We start from the raw sequence: 15,315 nt of genomic DNA, 5'->3' as shown, positions 1-15,315 counted from the left end.
GCAGTAGCTTCAACCATTAGAGAAGATGCCAGTTCATCACACGGCGCCGCTTTGTCAGTTTTGTGATTGTGACTTTGAGCATCAATTGTGGAAATTATGCAGTAAAATACAGCATAGTTGATTTTGAAATTCCTGTCTTGGCCACCTATTACTTCAGGGATTTTAGTGGTTTGATGGTAAATTATATCAGAATTGAAATTTGGCCTTATTTTCTCAGCCACAGCATTCTTTCACCTAATTATTTCAAATGGTTCAGTGACAGCTGGATTAGCTGGCTGAACATCCTGCATCGTCCTGTCCCTGGACTTTGACAGAGAAGCCCCAACCATATATTTACCCTAGCTCTATTGATCACTAGCCTGTCTGACGGGCCAAATCAGGAAAGTGCGGCGTTTGCTCAACACTGAACCTTTCCACATGTATCTGAGCAAACACAGCATTCTGCAACTGATGTCTGACATAAGACGTGATAACAAGTGTCAACAGCATGTTGAGCGCAAAACCTGAATCTGTTAATGTTTGATGAGCTGCAAGTAGAGAGATGCATAAACTGTCTGAAGACTTAGACCCACATAATTGTATTTCTCCTGCTTATTTGACCTGATACAAAGCACTAACACAACAGTAACCTACCTGATGATGTCATGTGGTCCCGGTCCATGATAAATGCAGATCCTGGAGTGGACAGCCAGCCCAGGGAGGAAATGAGGAGTAAGAGAAGGAGTTTGGAGGAGGGTGGTGAGACAGCCATGATGCTGGAGAGAGAGACAGAGGGGAGAATGAGAGAGGGACAGAGACTCAGCGATTATAATTATCAGTTGGACTCCATGATGACATGCCCATGCGAAAAACCCTCCTTCCCTCACTACTCTCTTCCTTCCTCTCTCTTTTTTCTCTCTTTCTTTCTCTCTGCCCTGTGAGCACGAATTGTGGTTGCCACTTATTTTCAGCTGGTGTATGTGAAACCTAACACGGGACAGGGCATAATTAATTATCATGCTAGGTTGCTGCTGCTGCATTTTAAAGTTGCATGCATGAAGCACCTTTTTTTTGTTTATTTGTGCTGTTTGTCCATTCTTGTTTTTGTGCAACCTACAAGCTGATAAATTTTCAGTCTTTATTTGACAAAAGACAATCCCAATCACAATCTGGAATGAGTTTGCCTTAGTTATTATTTTATTCAGACATATCTAAAGTTTAGAGGGAGATATGGTTGAAAAAGGAGTAATGTCAAACATAATCCAAAAAGTTGCTCTTATTTAAACCCTCTTTGCACCAAATCTTTAATATTTAACATTTAAATTTTAAAATGTAATACTCAGTCAGTGATGCCAGGCCTATTTTTCTTTAAACAGTACTCTGGTCTATGTTACACAACTCTGGTTTATGAACAGTGATTAACAAAACTGCATTATCAACGCATAGGTGGCTTTGGATTTTGGTGTTTAACAGTCACATGTTGTACCAAAATGGAGGAGAATCTACAAAGTCTAAATATCTAATGTTCTTGGCAGAATTTGTACCGCAGACCAACACAGTCACATTTCCCCTGAGCTTTACTCCCCCTCTAAAAAATAGACTTGAATTTCCCAACAAAACCTTTAACACAGAAATGGGGTGACTGCTTCTCTCTTCCAGGCCATCCACCTACATCTAAAATAAGATTTTTTAATTTTTTTTTTTATATTAGGTCTGCAAAATAGGAATGGCTATCTTCCTGGAGAATAAGCTGGTGTTGGCGAACAAGTTCTACCAGTCAATTCCAACCTCTAAATATAGACCAAACTCTGTCCGCACCCTTGGCTATTTACAGCTGTGTCTCCACAACTTTGCTGGGCAGCCAACAACCCCAAACGTGGAGGCTATGTCTCTGAGGGCAGAGCTGCCAAATTTTTCCCGACTTCTTGTGTAGTTTAAGGACAGAGGACTTTATAGCCATATAACTACAGTGTACTATACCAGCATATCACATGCTGGTATAGCACACTGTAGTTATATGTTTTTTTTTTGTTTTGTTTTGTTTTTTCACAGGAAAACACATGTTTGGGCTCTGTAGACAAAAATAGCGAGCTAAAAGATTATTTTATAGCACTGTTACTTACATATACAGAGTGATAACTACTGAGCAATAATGTGGTCACCTCATGCACATTTTCAAGTCCAAGATGCTTGAATAGAGTCATGCAAGAACCTAGTGGGGAAAAAAAATGCCTGGCCAATGTTCATATATAACAGCACATACCTTAACGGTGGTATATATTTACAGTAAGTACCCAAGTTATCCATTTACTCTGGATTAGAACTGCAGTCACATTGTGCCATTCACATAAAAATGAGAAACTAAACACATTTGCAAGTTTGCAACTTACATCAATAGTTTGTTGCTTGCGGGTTGTAAAACTATACTGCTCACAGTGTAACAATATACGTTTGTCACAATGTAACAAATTTCATGAATGAATAGCACAGTGACAAAAATCTTCCATCAATATAAATGTTGTAAACAGTCATAGGGTGTGTGTGTGAGAGAGAGAGAGAGAGAGAGACAGAGAGGGAGAGAGAGAGTCTAAGTGTGGTTGAATTCCAAGTGTCCAGAGGCCATGCCAGGCCAAGTTATACAATGCAAGAATTCATGGTAGAAAGCTGTCGAGCAATATGCTCATCTGGCCTGACAGAAATGCTCCATTTAAAAGCAATTATTTCTCATTTTCTGCATTTGACATCTTGCCTGAGTTTGTCTTCAGATCCTCTCAAACCCTCTTTCTCACACTCCCCATTTTGGTTTAAAAATATTTCATTCTAAATCATAATGAAAATCATTTCCATTTTTCCTCCCTCGTCAAAAGCTACAACACCATTTTTTGAATCTGGGTGTGTTAAGGTTCTTAGCTCTTCTTTTTTCCCCCACATTCTCTTTTATTCCAAAGGCAAAACATTCTTTCAATCAGTTGAGGAACCCAAGTACAATAAAACAGGGCAGAAAAAACAGCCCCTCTATTCCAACATGTGGCCTCATGTTAATCCTAACTTTAGTTTCCCCCTTTCCCATTTGAAAGCATCTATGAAAGCCCTGGCAAGACTGATTCTCCATCTTCATCTCATGCACGTTTCTCCCCCATTCCTCTCCTCCTCTCAACCAATTACAGACTCCCAGACTTGCGGGAAGGCTGCCTAAGCCAATCAGAAACGAGGGAGGGTCTGGTCAAGTCCCCTGGGGTCCCTTTGTAAACATTTAAGGCCTCTGTGGTCAACCTTCCTCCCACTACCTCTGCCCTAAAACACACACACACACACACACACACACACACACACACACACACACACACACACACACACATAACACACATGCATGCATCATGAACATATAACAGGCAAACTCAAATACTCAACACACGTAGATGCACATCTTGACTTGGCACCCCACCACCAGTGTCATGCCTCTCCCATGTTTCTTCAAATCTCTATTAATCATTTGTGTTTTTTCAAATGGCGCTGACAAGGGGGGGAGGAGGAGGTTACAAGTAGATGGGGTGATGGTGTAAGGGTGAAGCCAAAGAAAAAGGAAGGGAGTGAGAGGTCACATCATCCCTGTGTTAGTCCCTTCTATAGCTCCAAAAGAAAAGCATAAACACACACACAAACACATAGTGATGTTGCAAGCCCAAGTTTAGTTTAAGATTCCTCCAGTATATGGCTGGACTGTGTATGAAATGCTTTAAATTTGTGCGTCGCCTGGTTACTATCAGACTTGGACATTGCAAGCATTTTTCAGATATTTGTTTTTATGTAAGTTTAAGTTTATATAGCACTTTTCATACAGTAATTGTAACTCAAGGTGCTGTATACATAAGAAAGACATTAAAATCATTATGATACAGTACACCAGATTTTGGCTGTATGGTGGTGTTGTAGGAAGGGTTGAGTGAAGATTTAGGCTATTTTTTATGTGTTTTATATATTATTTCACTTACCCACAACCCAAAAATAGTTTTAATGCAGTAATTATTAAGTTAATCATTAATGCTAAGTGTAAATGACCCCAATACAATGTGTTTCAAAGTTTGCATTCATAAATGTATTTGTTATATCGCTTTTATTTTATTTACTATGAATACAGAAGTGCTTTATTTTGAAAAGACACTAGATGCATGTAACTTGCGCACAGATCCTCTCTTCTCACGTAAATGTCACATGACATAAACTGGCTTATTTGGATAAACTGACCGGATATTGGGACTCTATATGGTTACTTTCTCGCCTGATTGAAAAAATATTCAAACTTAATAAAGTGATTTATTCACACTACTATAGCACCCTGTTTACTAGTATGCACATGTGAAACGCGACTGTGTCCGCGGACCTGCTGCAGGTTGGTGCTCTCAGTGTCGGAGCCTCCATATGAGATGCTGCGGTCGGTAAGTGTGTGTTTTAAAAATTATTTTGGGGCTGCGCTCACTCTCAGTCCCACAGAAAGTGAACTACACTCGGGGCTGCTCAGTCCCGCTGAGAGGGTGAGTGCCTGCCGACCTGACTGTGGAAGTGCTGTAAACGTCCTCTGATGACGTCATAGAAAACTGTTAGCACTGAATCATTTTGAAAGAGCAACAGCCAATGGGGAAACTCCAACACTCAGCCGTCTGACCAATGGTGTAACTTCATCACTCAGTCAGTGACTCAGTCAGTCACAGACAATTCTGTGTCTAGGGCTGGTTCCTGCAGTCCAGCCAAAAACAGAGAGACTGCAGTGTCTGGTGTCTGATATTCTGTGTTCACATGTGTCCACCCAGATAATGGCCACTATTTATCTTATAGAGTAAATTAACTTATTTACCTTGTTTATTTTTATGTATATGTCTGGAGCTAGGGAGGTAAAAGGTCATTCAGAAACACTGACTTTCTTTTCATTTCTGTACTGAAGTTCGTCGGAGAAGTAGATCTGCAATGATTAAAATCGATAATTTGCTGCTTTTGCTTGCATTGTAAATATAATCTTTGGATCTTGGAATGTTGGTTTGGCAAAACCAACATGGTTTGGTATGGTTATTTGGCATAACCCTGAGCTGCAGGAAAAAGTAATTGGCACTGGTTCATAGACCGCTATACACTGTCTCACATCTGGGGCTGCAGCCAGATGCGGCATAAGGGAATTTGCATTATTCATTAGGTAGTAATCTGATTGGCTGAGGGTGAAAGGTGGGGGCCACACCTCCAGTCAATCGGAGTAGCTGGTCACTAATGATGGTGATTTTATGTAAATAGCTTCCGAAACCGCCTGCTGGAGGACAGAGAGGAATCTGGGCTCTAAGGAAAGATGGATTAAGAGAAATGTAAACAACTTTTGGTGAATAAAATGTCACAGATATGTTTAAAATTGACTCAGTATTTATAAAAATTAGTCAAAAAAGGCTATAATAGCAGATCTTTGGATCTCTGGTTTTTGACCACTGGTAGTGCTGTGGAGCAATGTTTTTGTGAGTTTGTATTTTTTGTATTGTGCACATGCAAGAATACACACATGGAAGCAATACACAGTCCTTCCATCAGTGTCATCCTATTCTATTGATCAACAGATGGTGGCAGTAACATGCAATGAAGATTAGACATGTACAAACAAAGGCAGTGAAAAAGAAGGCTGTAAGCTAGCAAACACAGATGTAAAGAATGCATGATTTTAAATATTCAAACAAACACAAATGAGGAAGGAAATGCACTCAAAGGGTTTGTTAGGCCTCAAGGATACACACAGTAACTTTTGATGAGAAACTATGAATGTAAACGTAACATTTGTTTACAAGAAAAGTCCACAGGGTGCCTTTAATTAAATATGTAAGGGTAATTTACACTTTCCACATCAGTGTTATGGTTTATGACATTCAACTATTTTTATTCTTATTCTTACTGAGCACAAAGGTAAGTTTAAATATCTGAGATCAGCTTACATAGTAATTTAGTAAAAGCCATGGTTATTGACTTAACATCCTGAAAAACCTGAAAAGCAAAGTAGAAATTATGCGGCTGAGTGCAGCTGTTTACTTTTGGGTGGAAAAAGGCATGTGAACACTGAAGTTACACATCATTAACATGATTATACAAATACATATATTTCTGACTAAGAAATGCACACAGCAAAAGGAGGTCAGCCTTGAATGAGATGATGACCCCATGATGTGATGACTCACTACATTCACAACAGGGGTGCCGGATTCATTTCAGAAGTGCAGAGGCCAAAAAGTGTGTGTGTGTGTGTGTGTGTGTGTGTGTGTGTAGCGGTAGATAGACCGGGGGGGTGATGGGGTTGTTTGCTGAGCAAAACTTGGAGGAACGTAAATGAGAGTAGTTGGTCCATCTTAAAGGTCAGTCCACATGAAGCTAGGCTGGTCAGGTTGTTGCTAACTTACATAACGTGTTGCTGTCTTTTCAACCACTGTACTGCTGACATGCATTTTCATCATTTTAGCTTTACTAGTATGCAGTGTAGGCTGCACAATAGCCAGCAGTCAATTTAGGGAAGGCTTAGCCTGTTTGCCAGTAGTTACTGTTCCCCAAAAATCATGATTTTGTTGAAGGTTAGATTTTTTCAGTGATAATAGTGCCACCTATGCTTGTGGGATTAGATACAAGCTTTTTTGTTCAATTACCCAAAACTATGAGTTTACAGGACAGTAACACTTCTGTGGCTGAGTAACGTCAAGCAGGCAATAGGAATGTTAACGAAAAAAACATGACTTTCTTACTGCTTCAACTTTGCAAATTATCAACATGCCATGCTGTTGTGAAAATGTCGTTTATAGCCTACAATAGCTTAAATAAACTGTGGGGGGAGCACCTCAATTGGACCTGTCATTTCAATGCGATATCATGAGTTAACCAATTCACGTGAACTTTCAAAATGTGTGTGTTGACTGGCTGGTTGCCTTTTAAATGTTCCAATATAGAGGCATTTTTGGGATCAAGTGATTTGTGACTTAAAAAGAATGTGGGAGAAGGGTAAAGCGGGGTGGGTCAATTGTCCCTTGAACTCCCTACTTCCAGCGCCATTGACTTACAACCCTCAGTGAGTTGTTGACCTCAATCTGTGGAAACCATTCATTCACACACACATTCTGTCTTCAAGATAAGAGACAAGGGTGTTTACCTGTGACTCAAGGTTACGATAATTCTAATCAACCTTTAAAGTTTCTCTTTCTTTTCATCTTTTTGTCTCTCTTTTAACATTCCAGTGATATCAGACATTCGTGATGGCTGACTGAGTGCAGTCAAGTGCTTGGTCCACAGAAAATTAAGTGTGAGGCAGACAGAGAGTGTGAGAGGTACCGGCTGAAGTAAGTGCAGTGGTAACATGTCACTGTAGATAAAAACAACACAGACAAAGCCCCTCAGAGGGAGACACTCTGAAACCCAAAATTTGAGATCATTTAGACTAAACACATTTCAAATGGCCTCAAATAAAGGCTCCAATACACTGAACACTTTTGGGCTGACGAAGATGAAAGTAGACAAAAACGTGGTGAAATCTTTGGTCATCAATCCCAAACTGTAATCAGATTTTGAACCTTGGAAACCAAATTCAGCCTACACCAAAATTCTGGCAAAGAATAAACAGGCCATTTAAAAAAAAAAAAAAAAACATCAAAAAACCCCAAACAACACACCTGTGTTAGCGCTACAGCTGAGGCTTTCTTTTGCTGCATTTTCAAAATATGAGAGTAGCACAGAGGGATGATATGAGTTAATGATATATCTTTACTTACATATACTATTATGTTTCTTTTTGTTTTTTCTGTATTTACTTCATAACACTACAATTCACTGTACAGTCATTGCACACAATTGCTTTTGTTCATTCTGACACAGATCATAACCAAGATTTTATTAGATCCATCTTGTGCAATGTGACATGCAATGAAACTGCAAGATTGTGGTTTTTGTAGTATGTGGTATTTGGGCGCCTCAAGACAAGGAACTTCATAGCAAGCTTAAGGTTGTAAGCTAAATGCCTTAAATAAAAATATCAAGCCTGGCTCCATTGCAAAGAAAATGCGTACTGAAGAAACAAGTTAGATGGCTGGTGGAGAATCTATGAGATCTGCTAAACCTTTATCGGTGGCTCACTAATTAACAATGAAAAAAAAGATATATACATAAAAATGCTTTTTTTAGGTGATAGATGCACAGGAGAAAAAATCCACAAAGGTTCATTTAAAGGTAAAACTGGACTTGGACCTTACAGCATCACTGAATACCTGATTGACCTGTTCTTAAACCGTCATACATCTGTTTTATACTGAGATACTCTTTTTATTCAATTTTGATACACTATCTTTTATAATGATTTTTCCATTTGGGTCCTCTGGAGTGAGGCTGGGGCTATAAATGCTGTACGTAACCTAATCTCTGCCTTTAGTCTAACAAGGTCTCAGTAATATCACACAGTGTTAAGATATTCAGGACTACATAAGCCTTTCAATGACTTTAGGGGTTCTACGCCTGGCTCAGACTCCAGAAGTTTTAAAATCTTAACCGATTTTGAAATCGCATCACGTACATAAGGAGGAACTTCACAGATGTTCTTCCCTCTAATCCGAAACATACACACACTACAAGATTTGAAAATAATGGTGCATCACACACCATAGGATATTAAGATTATCGTGCCAGAGGGAGCAATGCACCACCTCACGTGTTCTCATGTGATCTCATGGGGAAGCAGATGCGAACAAAATGCTTTGTGGTGAGAAAAAACAAAAGCAGGAGGCTAAATGAGTCTGGATGAAAAAATGGTTGGGGATACGTAGTCAATACAAGTTGTCTGTTCTTCAGCAAGAACTGGAGGTGAGATTTCAACTGTCAGTTTTAAAATCTGTCAACAGTAGTATGCTAGCTATTGTTAGCTAATGTTGCTTGGCAACACTGTCAGCTCTCCTTCATTGGCTATGGTGGTCCCGCTCGGAAAGTAGTGACAACTCCTAAATATCAAACATGTTTGAAATCATCAGGGCAGCCTTGATCAGTCTACAAGCAGTTCTGGAGCTTTAAGATTGGATCTGTAAACCCCTCACATTACCAGATAATCTGGGCTGAATATCAGTATCAACCAAGGTCCCAGATTTCTCCTCCGATTTCCAGAGGGGTGAATCGGGGATAAAGCCCAAAGCCCAAAACGCCTCTAGGCTGAGCCGGCTTTAGTTTGACTGTAATGTCTCCCATTAGTGCTTTCCTGATCCTTTTCTCACTCATAATCCACTCTTCATTATATCTTTCATTCCTTTCATCAGTCCCTCTCTCTCTTGTTCATTGCAGTCTGTCCATCACTACAAACTCCAAGCTCAAAGTAATTATCTCACTGGGCTAATTGAGGCTAAAGGAGAAATAAAAGAAGATGTCGATCAATTTAGTATGACCTTGTTAATTGCTTTGGAATCATTCACTGAATTTCCAGCCAAACCTCCATAACAAAATCCCAGGCTATTCAGGGTCTGATTTCAGACCCAAATTCCACCAAAGGCAATCAACTGTAATCATGGAATGAAGCCAATATAAATAAAGCAAGAAAGTGTGACACCACAAGGCATCTTCAATGGGTGGAAAACCACTGAAAGGGGCAAGGAACCACCACTCTGGGGAAAAAGGTTAGCTAACTAGCAGGATGATACCACAAGAAAACACCCAAATATGAAACATGTGCACACAAAAACTCACCAAAAAGATTTAATGTTCAGCCATTATGCTTTCCTACGCTTCTGACAAGTTGGAATCTTAAGTTCTACCCAAATAGCACTCAAAAACAGCTACATAAAAAGGCTGAGCACTATAAAAAAAAAAAAGTTAGGTGCTTGGAAGCAGCCTGAGACTCTTTAAAACACTGATAATAATTGAGAAAAGATGATAGCGCCCTGAAAAAGACGCTTGGTGGACACATGAGTTGGACTCATAAAATTTAGATTTTCCTGACTGGTTTAAAAAGAACGAACCATTACTGAATCCAGTTTGACATCACTGAAAATCAACTTCACATATTAAAATGACAACAACTGCTACAAAATCAGACAAACATAAACAAAACTTCAGCATATGTGTCATTTAACTTAATAATATGCTGAATAACATTAGATCAAACTGTAAATAGTTCTGTAACTTTTAACTTTTTCACAGCGACAAGTGAACACAACACATCCTTCACTTACAGTTAATCCATAGACTTCTGAGCACTGTTTTGGCAGGGTTAATTCATTTCACGGAGCATCTTAAATCACTTAACTCTGCCTCAACAAGGTAAGGTTATCCTACCATACTGTTTGGTAACCATTGTGTGTGATTTCACAAATATTAATACAGAAATTATCATATTTCATCAAGATCACTTAAAATATCCATGTTTGTGAATCCACATACACACAGTAGTCCAAGGTCCACTGTTGGGTCTCTCAATAATTACACAAGAATCATCCAAATAGATTTTCTGCTCTCTGCCCTCCCCTTCACCACTAACCTCTTTCTTTAAAATAAACAAAATTTGAGCCTGCGTGTTGCACCAGACACTGGTGAAGAAGAGCCCAAATTGGCAGGGCTGCTCAGGCAAGAGGTGGGGCCTGAAAACCACAGTGACCAGCTGCTCCTAATAGGCCTTGGACTGTTGGATGTATTTACATACATTCATGAACCTGTGGTTAACATGATTTAGCATATCGGTTTCAGGGTTTAAACTCTTATTTATTTGTTTAAAAAGTAGAAACTTTGACTTCTTTGACAAGGTCAGTGATGTTGATATTGTTATTTTGCAAGAGATTTGGTGCCCCCACTGGTTGTCCCCCTAACTATAGAGAGTTTACCGTCACATCAACAAAATAGAGACAATCAGGGCAGAGACTCAGGGGGAGTGCTGATATGGTATAAGTCAGAACTAGCAGACTCAATAGAAATAATGAAAAAAAGGGAAATATCACATTTGGTTAAACATTTAATTTCCACTGAGAAACTATCTTTATGTACAATTTATATTCCCCCAATAGAATCTCCATATTTCAATGATGAAATTTTCTCCACCACAGAAGAAGAGATCAGGTATTTCCAGGCCCAGGGATCTGTGCTGATCACTGGAGATTTAAATGCTAGAACTGGTGAGGAGCTAGACTTTACTAGTACTGAAGGTGGCAGTTACATCACTGAAGCTAACCTGAACTTCCTTGGCAACCAAACCTTGGAAACAGCACTGTTGATTATGCTATAACAGATTTAAACCAAACCTCTTTTAGAGCCTTCACGCTGAGAGAACAAACACCTCTATCAGATCACTCTCAGTTCACTTTGTATCTGAAAAGGGCAGACACCGGTAACATATGTTCTCAGCCCTGTAAGCTCCACAAAATAAAGACGTGATACAGATGGGCACAAAACAGCCTGGAACAGAACCAGGAAGCAATGGTCAGTGAAGAAATCCAGTCTGTTTTAGATTTTTCTGGTCCAGATCTACCCTCAGAATACAGAAGTCGTAAAGCTGTGTCTGGTAAACATTAACCACATATTTGATCATTTGGCCTCTTTATCAAACTTAAAATGCAAAACAAAACAACCAAAGCAAATGAACAGGGAAAGGTGGTTTGATTCAGACTGCAAAACCATTAGGGTAGACATTAAGAAAAGTCTTAAACCAAAAACACAGGAATCCAGACAGCCAGGAGCACTGTCTTAGTTACTGTGAGACTCTAAAGCCATATAAAACACACTAAGAACAAAAAAAAGAACAAAACCAATTACAATTAAATAGGGATGTACGATATTATCGGCACGTCATCGATATCGGCCGATGAAAGCTCTAAAATGAAATATTGGCATCAGCAATTTTTGCCGATTATGAGAGGCCGTTGCCTTCTCCTCCTGACTGTGCTTCCCTCCACAGACTGTTTCACCCTGACAGTCCCGGTACTTCCTCCCCAAGCTCCACTTCACTCAAGCTGCCCGTCAGACCCGCTGCTTCTTCCCACTTTAACTTGAATACGTTAGCTGAGAGGCTAGCGGAGCGTTAGCCGCAGCATGGCCAGAGGGAGGCACAGCCAGCTAGCCTCCCAGCTAATGTTAGCCCCGGTTCAACATGTGGATCTAACCAGAGCACCGAGCCCCGGTTTGTTATTCAGGTTAAAGTGGGAAGAAGCAGCGGGTCTGACGGGCAGCGGAGTGAAGTGGAGCCTGCAGAGGAAGCACCGGTGCCATCAGCGAGAAACAGTCCGTGGAGGAGCTGCTAAGTTCGGCTGCAAAGATAGGAAACAGCTCAGCTGACAGGATGTACCACTCTGTTTGGGGAGGAAAAAAAAATTTTTGGTTTATAACGGCAGTTGGCAACCTGCATATTAGGTGCATTACCGCCACCTTCTGCTCCGGAGTGTGGACCAGAGATTAAATCCTACACATTAATCCTGTCTGTCTAATGAACTCAATGAAAACTCTTTTAAGGCTTCCTAAATTCTTCCTTCATACATTGTCTTTCTTGATCATACTTAGTACAATCTATGCTTGCATGCATAATAGTCTCCTCAGCCATCTGGAAAAAAATATGTGCATATATCGGTATCGGTATCGGCATCTGCCACAGTGAGTTGGAAATATCGGCATATTGGATATCAGCAAAAAATATCGTGCATCCCTACAATTAAATAGTCTCTGGTGTCAAATAAATTCTGGCAAAATTGGAACTAAATTGAAAAAATCATTTTGAAGATATAGAAAATCTGCAAAGATTCAAACCCAAGACCAGATTTCAGAAAAATTGAGCTATTAAGAGCTGTTGAGAATTATCAGACCCAACTATCACAAAATTAGAAATGGAGGACAAAATGAAGATTGTGCAGCCCTAAAAAAGCATGCAGGCCCGATGGCATCTTAAATAAGATGTTAAAATATACCAACAGAAAATGCTTAGTGGAAAAGTTGAAAGTTGAAGTTATTTCAACTTCAACTGGAAGTTATTTGCAGCATTCTAAATTCAAGAATTATAGACTTCCTCATCGAGCACGGTGTCTTAAGCAAAGGTCAGATTGGATTCCTTCCAAATGATAGAACAGCTGACCATATTCTCACCCTACACACACTAATAGATAAATATATAAATCGAAATAAAGACACAATTCATGCATGCTTTGTTGATTTCCAAAAAGCTTTTGATTCAGTCTAGCATGAGGGATTGCCTTTTAAACTAATAGAGTAGTGGTATAGGGGGGGAAGTCTTTTGATGTAATTAAATCAATATATGAAAATAATAAATTGGCTGTCAACTAAAGAAGGTCTTCAGCAGAGCCTGGACCTTCTCCATCAGTACTGTCAGACCTAGGCCCTGACAGTTAACGTGAGGAAGACTAAAATTATCACCTTCCAAAAAAGATCAAGATACAGAGAAATGACCCAACATTTAAAATAGATCGGACCCAAACAGAACAAACAAATATTTATATTTATACTACTATACCTATACTTACCTAGGTTTTCAAATTAGTTCTACAGGAAACTCAAAGAAAGGCAAAAAGGTCTTTCTATGCCATCAAGCATTCAGTCCGAATCCAAATTCCAATTAGGACATGGCTCAAAATGTCTAAATCAGTTATAGAATCAATTGCATTGTATGGCAGTGAGGTATGGGGCCCCCTTACTACAAAATGATTGGGCAAAAGTGGGACAAAAATCCAACTGAAACCCTGCATGCAGAGTTCTGCAAAAGCATTCTCTGGGTACAAACAAAAACCCCAAACTCTGCTTGCAGGGCTGAATTAGGCCAATATCCTTTATTTATATGTATTCAAAAAAGATCTATCAAATTCTGGAGCCATATTTAAAAGAGCGACCCTGACTGTTACCATTATAAAGCTCTTGCCTTCCAAGAGTTGAACATAGAAAGGAGCCAACTGGTCCTGAGGCTGGCTGACCCTTCACCTTCTGACTTCACAAACCCCAGCCAGCCTCAGAGCAGTTACACAATCACTCAAAAGATTAGACCTAACCCAATTATAAATAAAGAAAACCACGTAATTTATTGGAATGATATTACAAGCTCACAACACAAACTAGAAACATATTTGGCCCTAAACAGACAGTATACTGTGACAGACTACTTAACCACAATAACTGATAAGAACCTGAACAAGACATGTACAGACTGAGTGACAATAGTATGGCAATAGATAAGGGCAGATACAGCCAGACCTGGCTGCCCAGAGAGGACAGGCTCAGCTGTCACCGTGATGAAGAGACAGAATTTCACTTTCTAACAGAATGTCAAAACTATAGAAATATTAGGGAGGAATTCTTTACAAAATTGCCCTGAATTCCAAGGTCTGACAGAAAGGGAGAAATTACTCCTCATTCATTCTGAGGGAAAAGACAGAATGTGCAGTTTTGGCTGCTAAATATGTCACTTCTTGCCATGACAGAAGAGACAACCGGTAGGACATAGACATATAGACAGACAGACATATATAAATATACTTGTACTTACCATATTCTACTTATTGCCACAATCTCCTTTTGTTTTTTGTTTGTTTTTATGTTATTTAAAGACTAATGGCTGTCTTGTATTATCCCTACTATCAACATCTCTTTCTTTTAATATCAGTAGATTAACACTTGCACTGTTTTTGTTTGTCTTGCATTGTTAAATTTACATTTAAATTGTACCAATACTAAATTGATTACCAGTAAAGCTTTTTGAATTTAATTGAACTAAATTGAGTTGTGTGCATGTGTGTGTATCTGTTGGGGGAGACACAGGATGCATTTTTAACCTGTGCGCATGTGTGTCTGTGTGTGCTCTCAGGCATTCAAATCTGGCTACTGGATGGGGCTCTAATGTCTCCTACTCTTGTTTCATAAGAGAGAGAGTGGAAAACTCAGAGTCAGCACACTGGCATGAGAAGAGCCTCTGCTGGAAGCAGATCAGGACACACATCTGCAAACCCCACAAGAGTCTGTGTGGGAGGTGAGAGAGAGAGAGACGGAGAAAGAGTGGGTGTTTGTGTGTATGCACGTGCGTGTGTGTATGTATAAAATAAAGTGTGTGTATCAGAGCGAGAACAAGAAAGGTAAGGAGTGCAAGCAAGAGCACATGTGTGCTGTAAGGACCTGAAAATTGATATTTGTGGAAAATATCTCCTTTGCTGCATTCCATGCTGTGTGTGTGCACGCACAGGCATGCAACAGTTTGTCTAAGATATTAAAGCAATAGCTGTTGAGCAGAATTTTTAGAAATATCAAACTTTTTCATCTGTTACAGCTGCCTGACATTGGTAGCATAACTGGTTGCCATGGTCAGACATTTATTCAAACTTCGTAAAT

At 39.6% G+C, this 15,315-nt stretch overlaps 1 protein-coding gene across 2 annotated transcripts in view; it reads right to left on the bottom strand.

The window, feature by feature from the left end:
* ghra (growth hormone receptor a) overlaps nt 1-15,315 on the bottom strand; it is a 41,685-nt gene that overhangs the window by 23,751 nt on the left and 2,619 nt on the right. For both annotated transcript variants that reach the window (XM_044374603.1, XM_044374594.1), the window contains exon 2: nt 634-755. In XM_044374603.1, coding sequence (XP_044230538.1) covers nt 634-751 — 118 coding nt within the window. In that variant the 5' untranslated portion in view covers nt 752-755. The remainder of the gene's footprint in view (nt 1-633; nt 756-15,315) is intronic.

Source organism: Thunnus albacares, chromosome 2, assembly GCF_914725855.1.
Source record: "Thunnus albacares chromosome 2, fThuAlb1.1, whole genome shotgun sequence".
Lineage (NCBI taxonomy): Eukaryota > Metazoa > Chordata > Actinopteri > Scombriformes > Scombridae > Thunnus > Thunnus albacares.
Note: the sequence above shows the minus strand (reverse complement) of the source record. Positions and strands in the feature narration are given on the sequence as shown.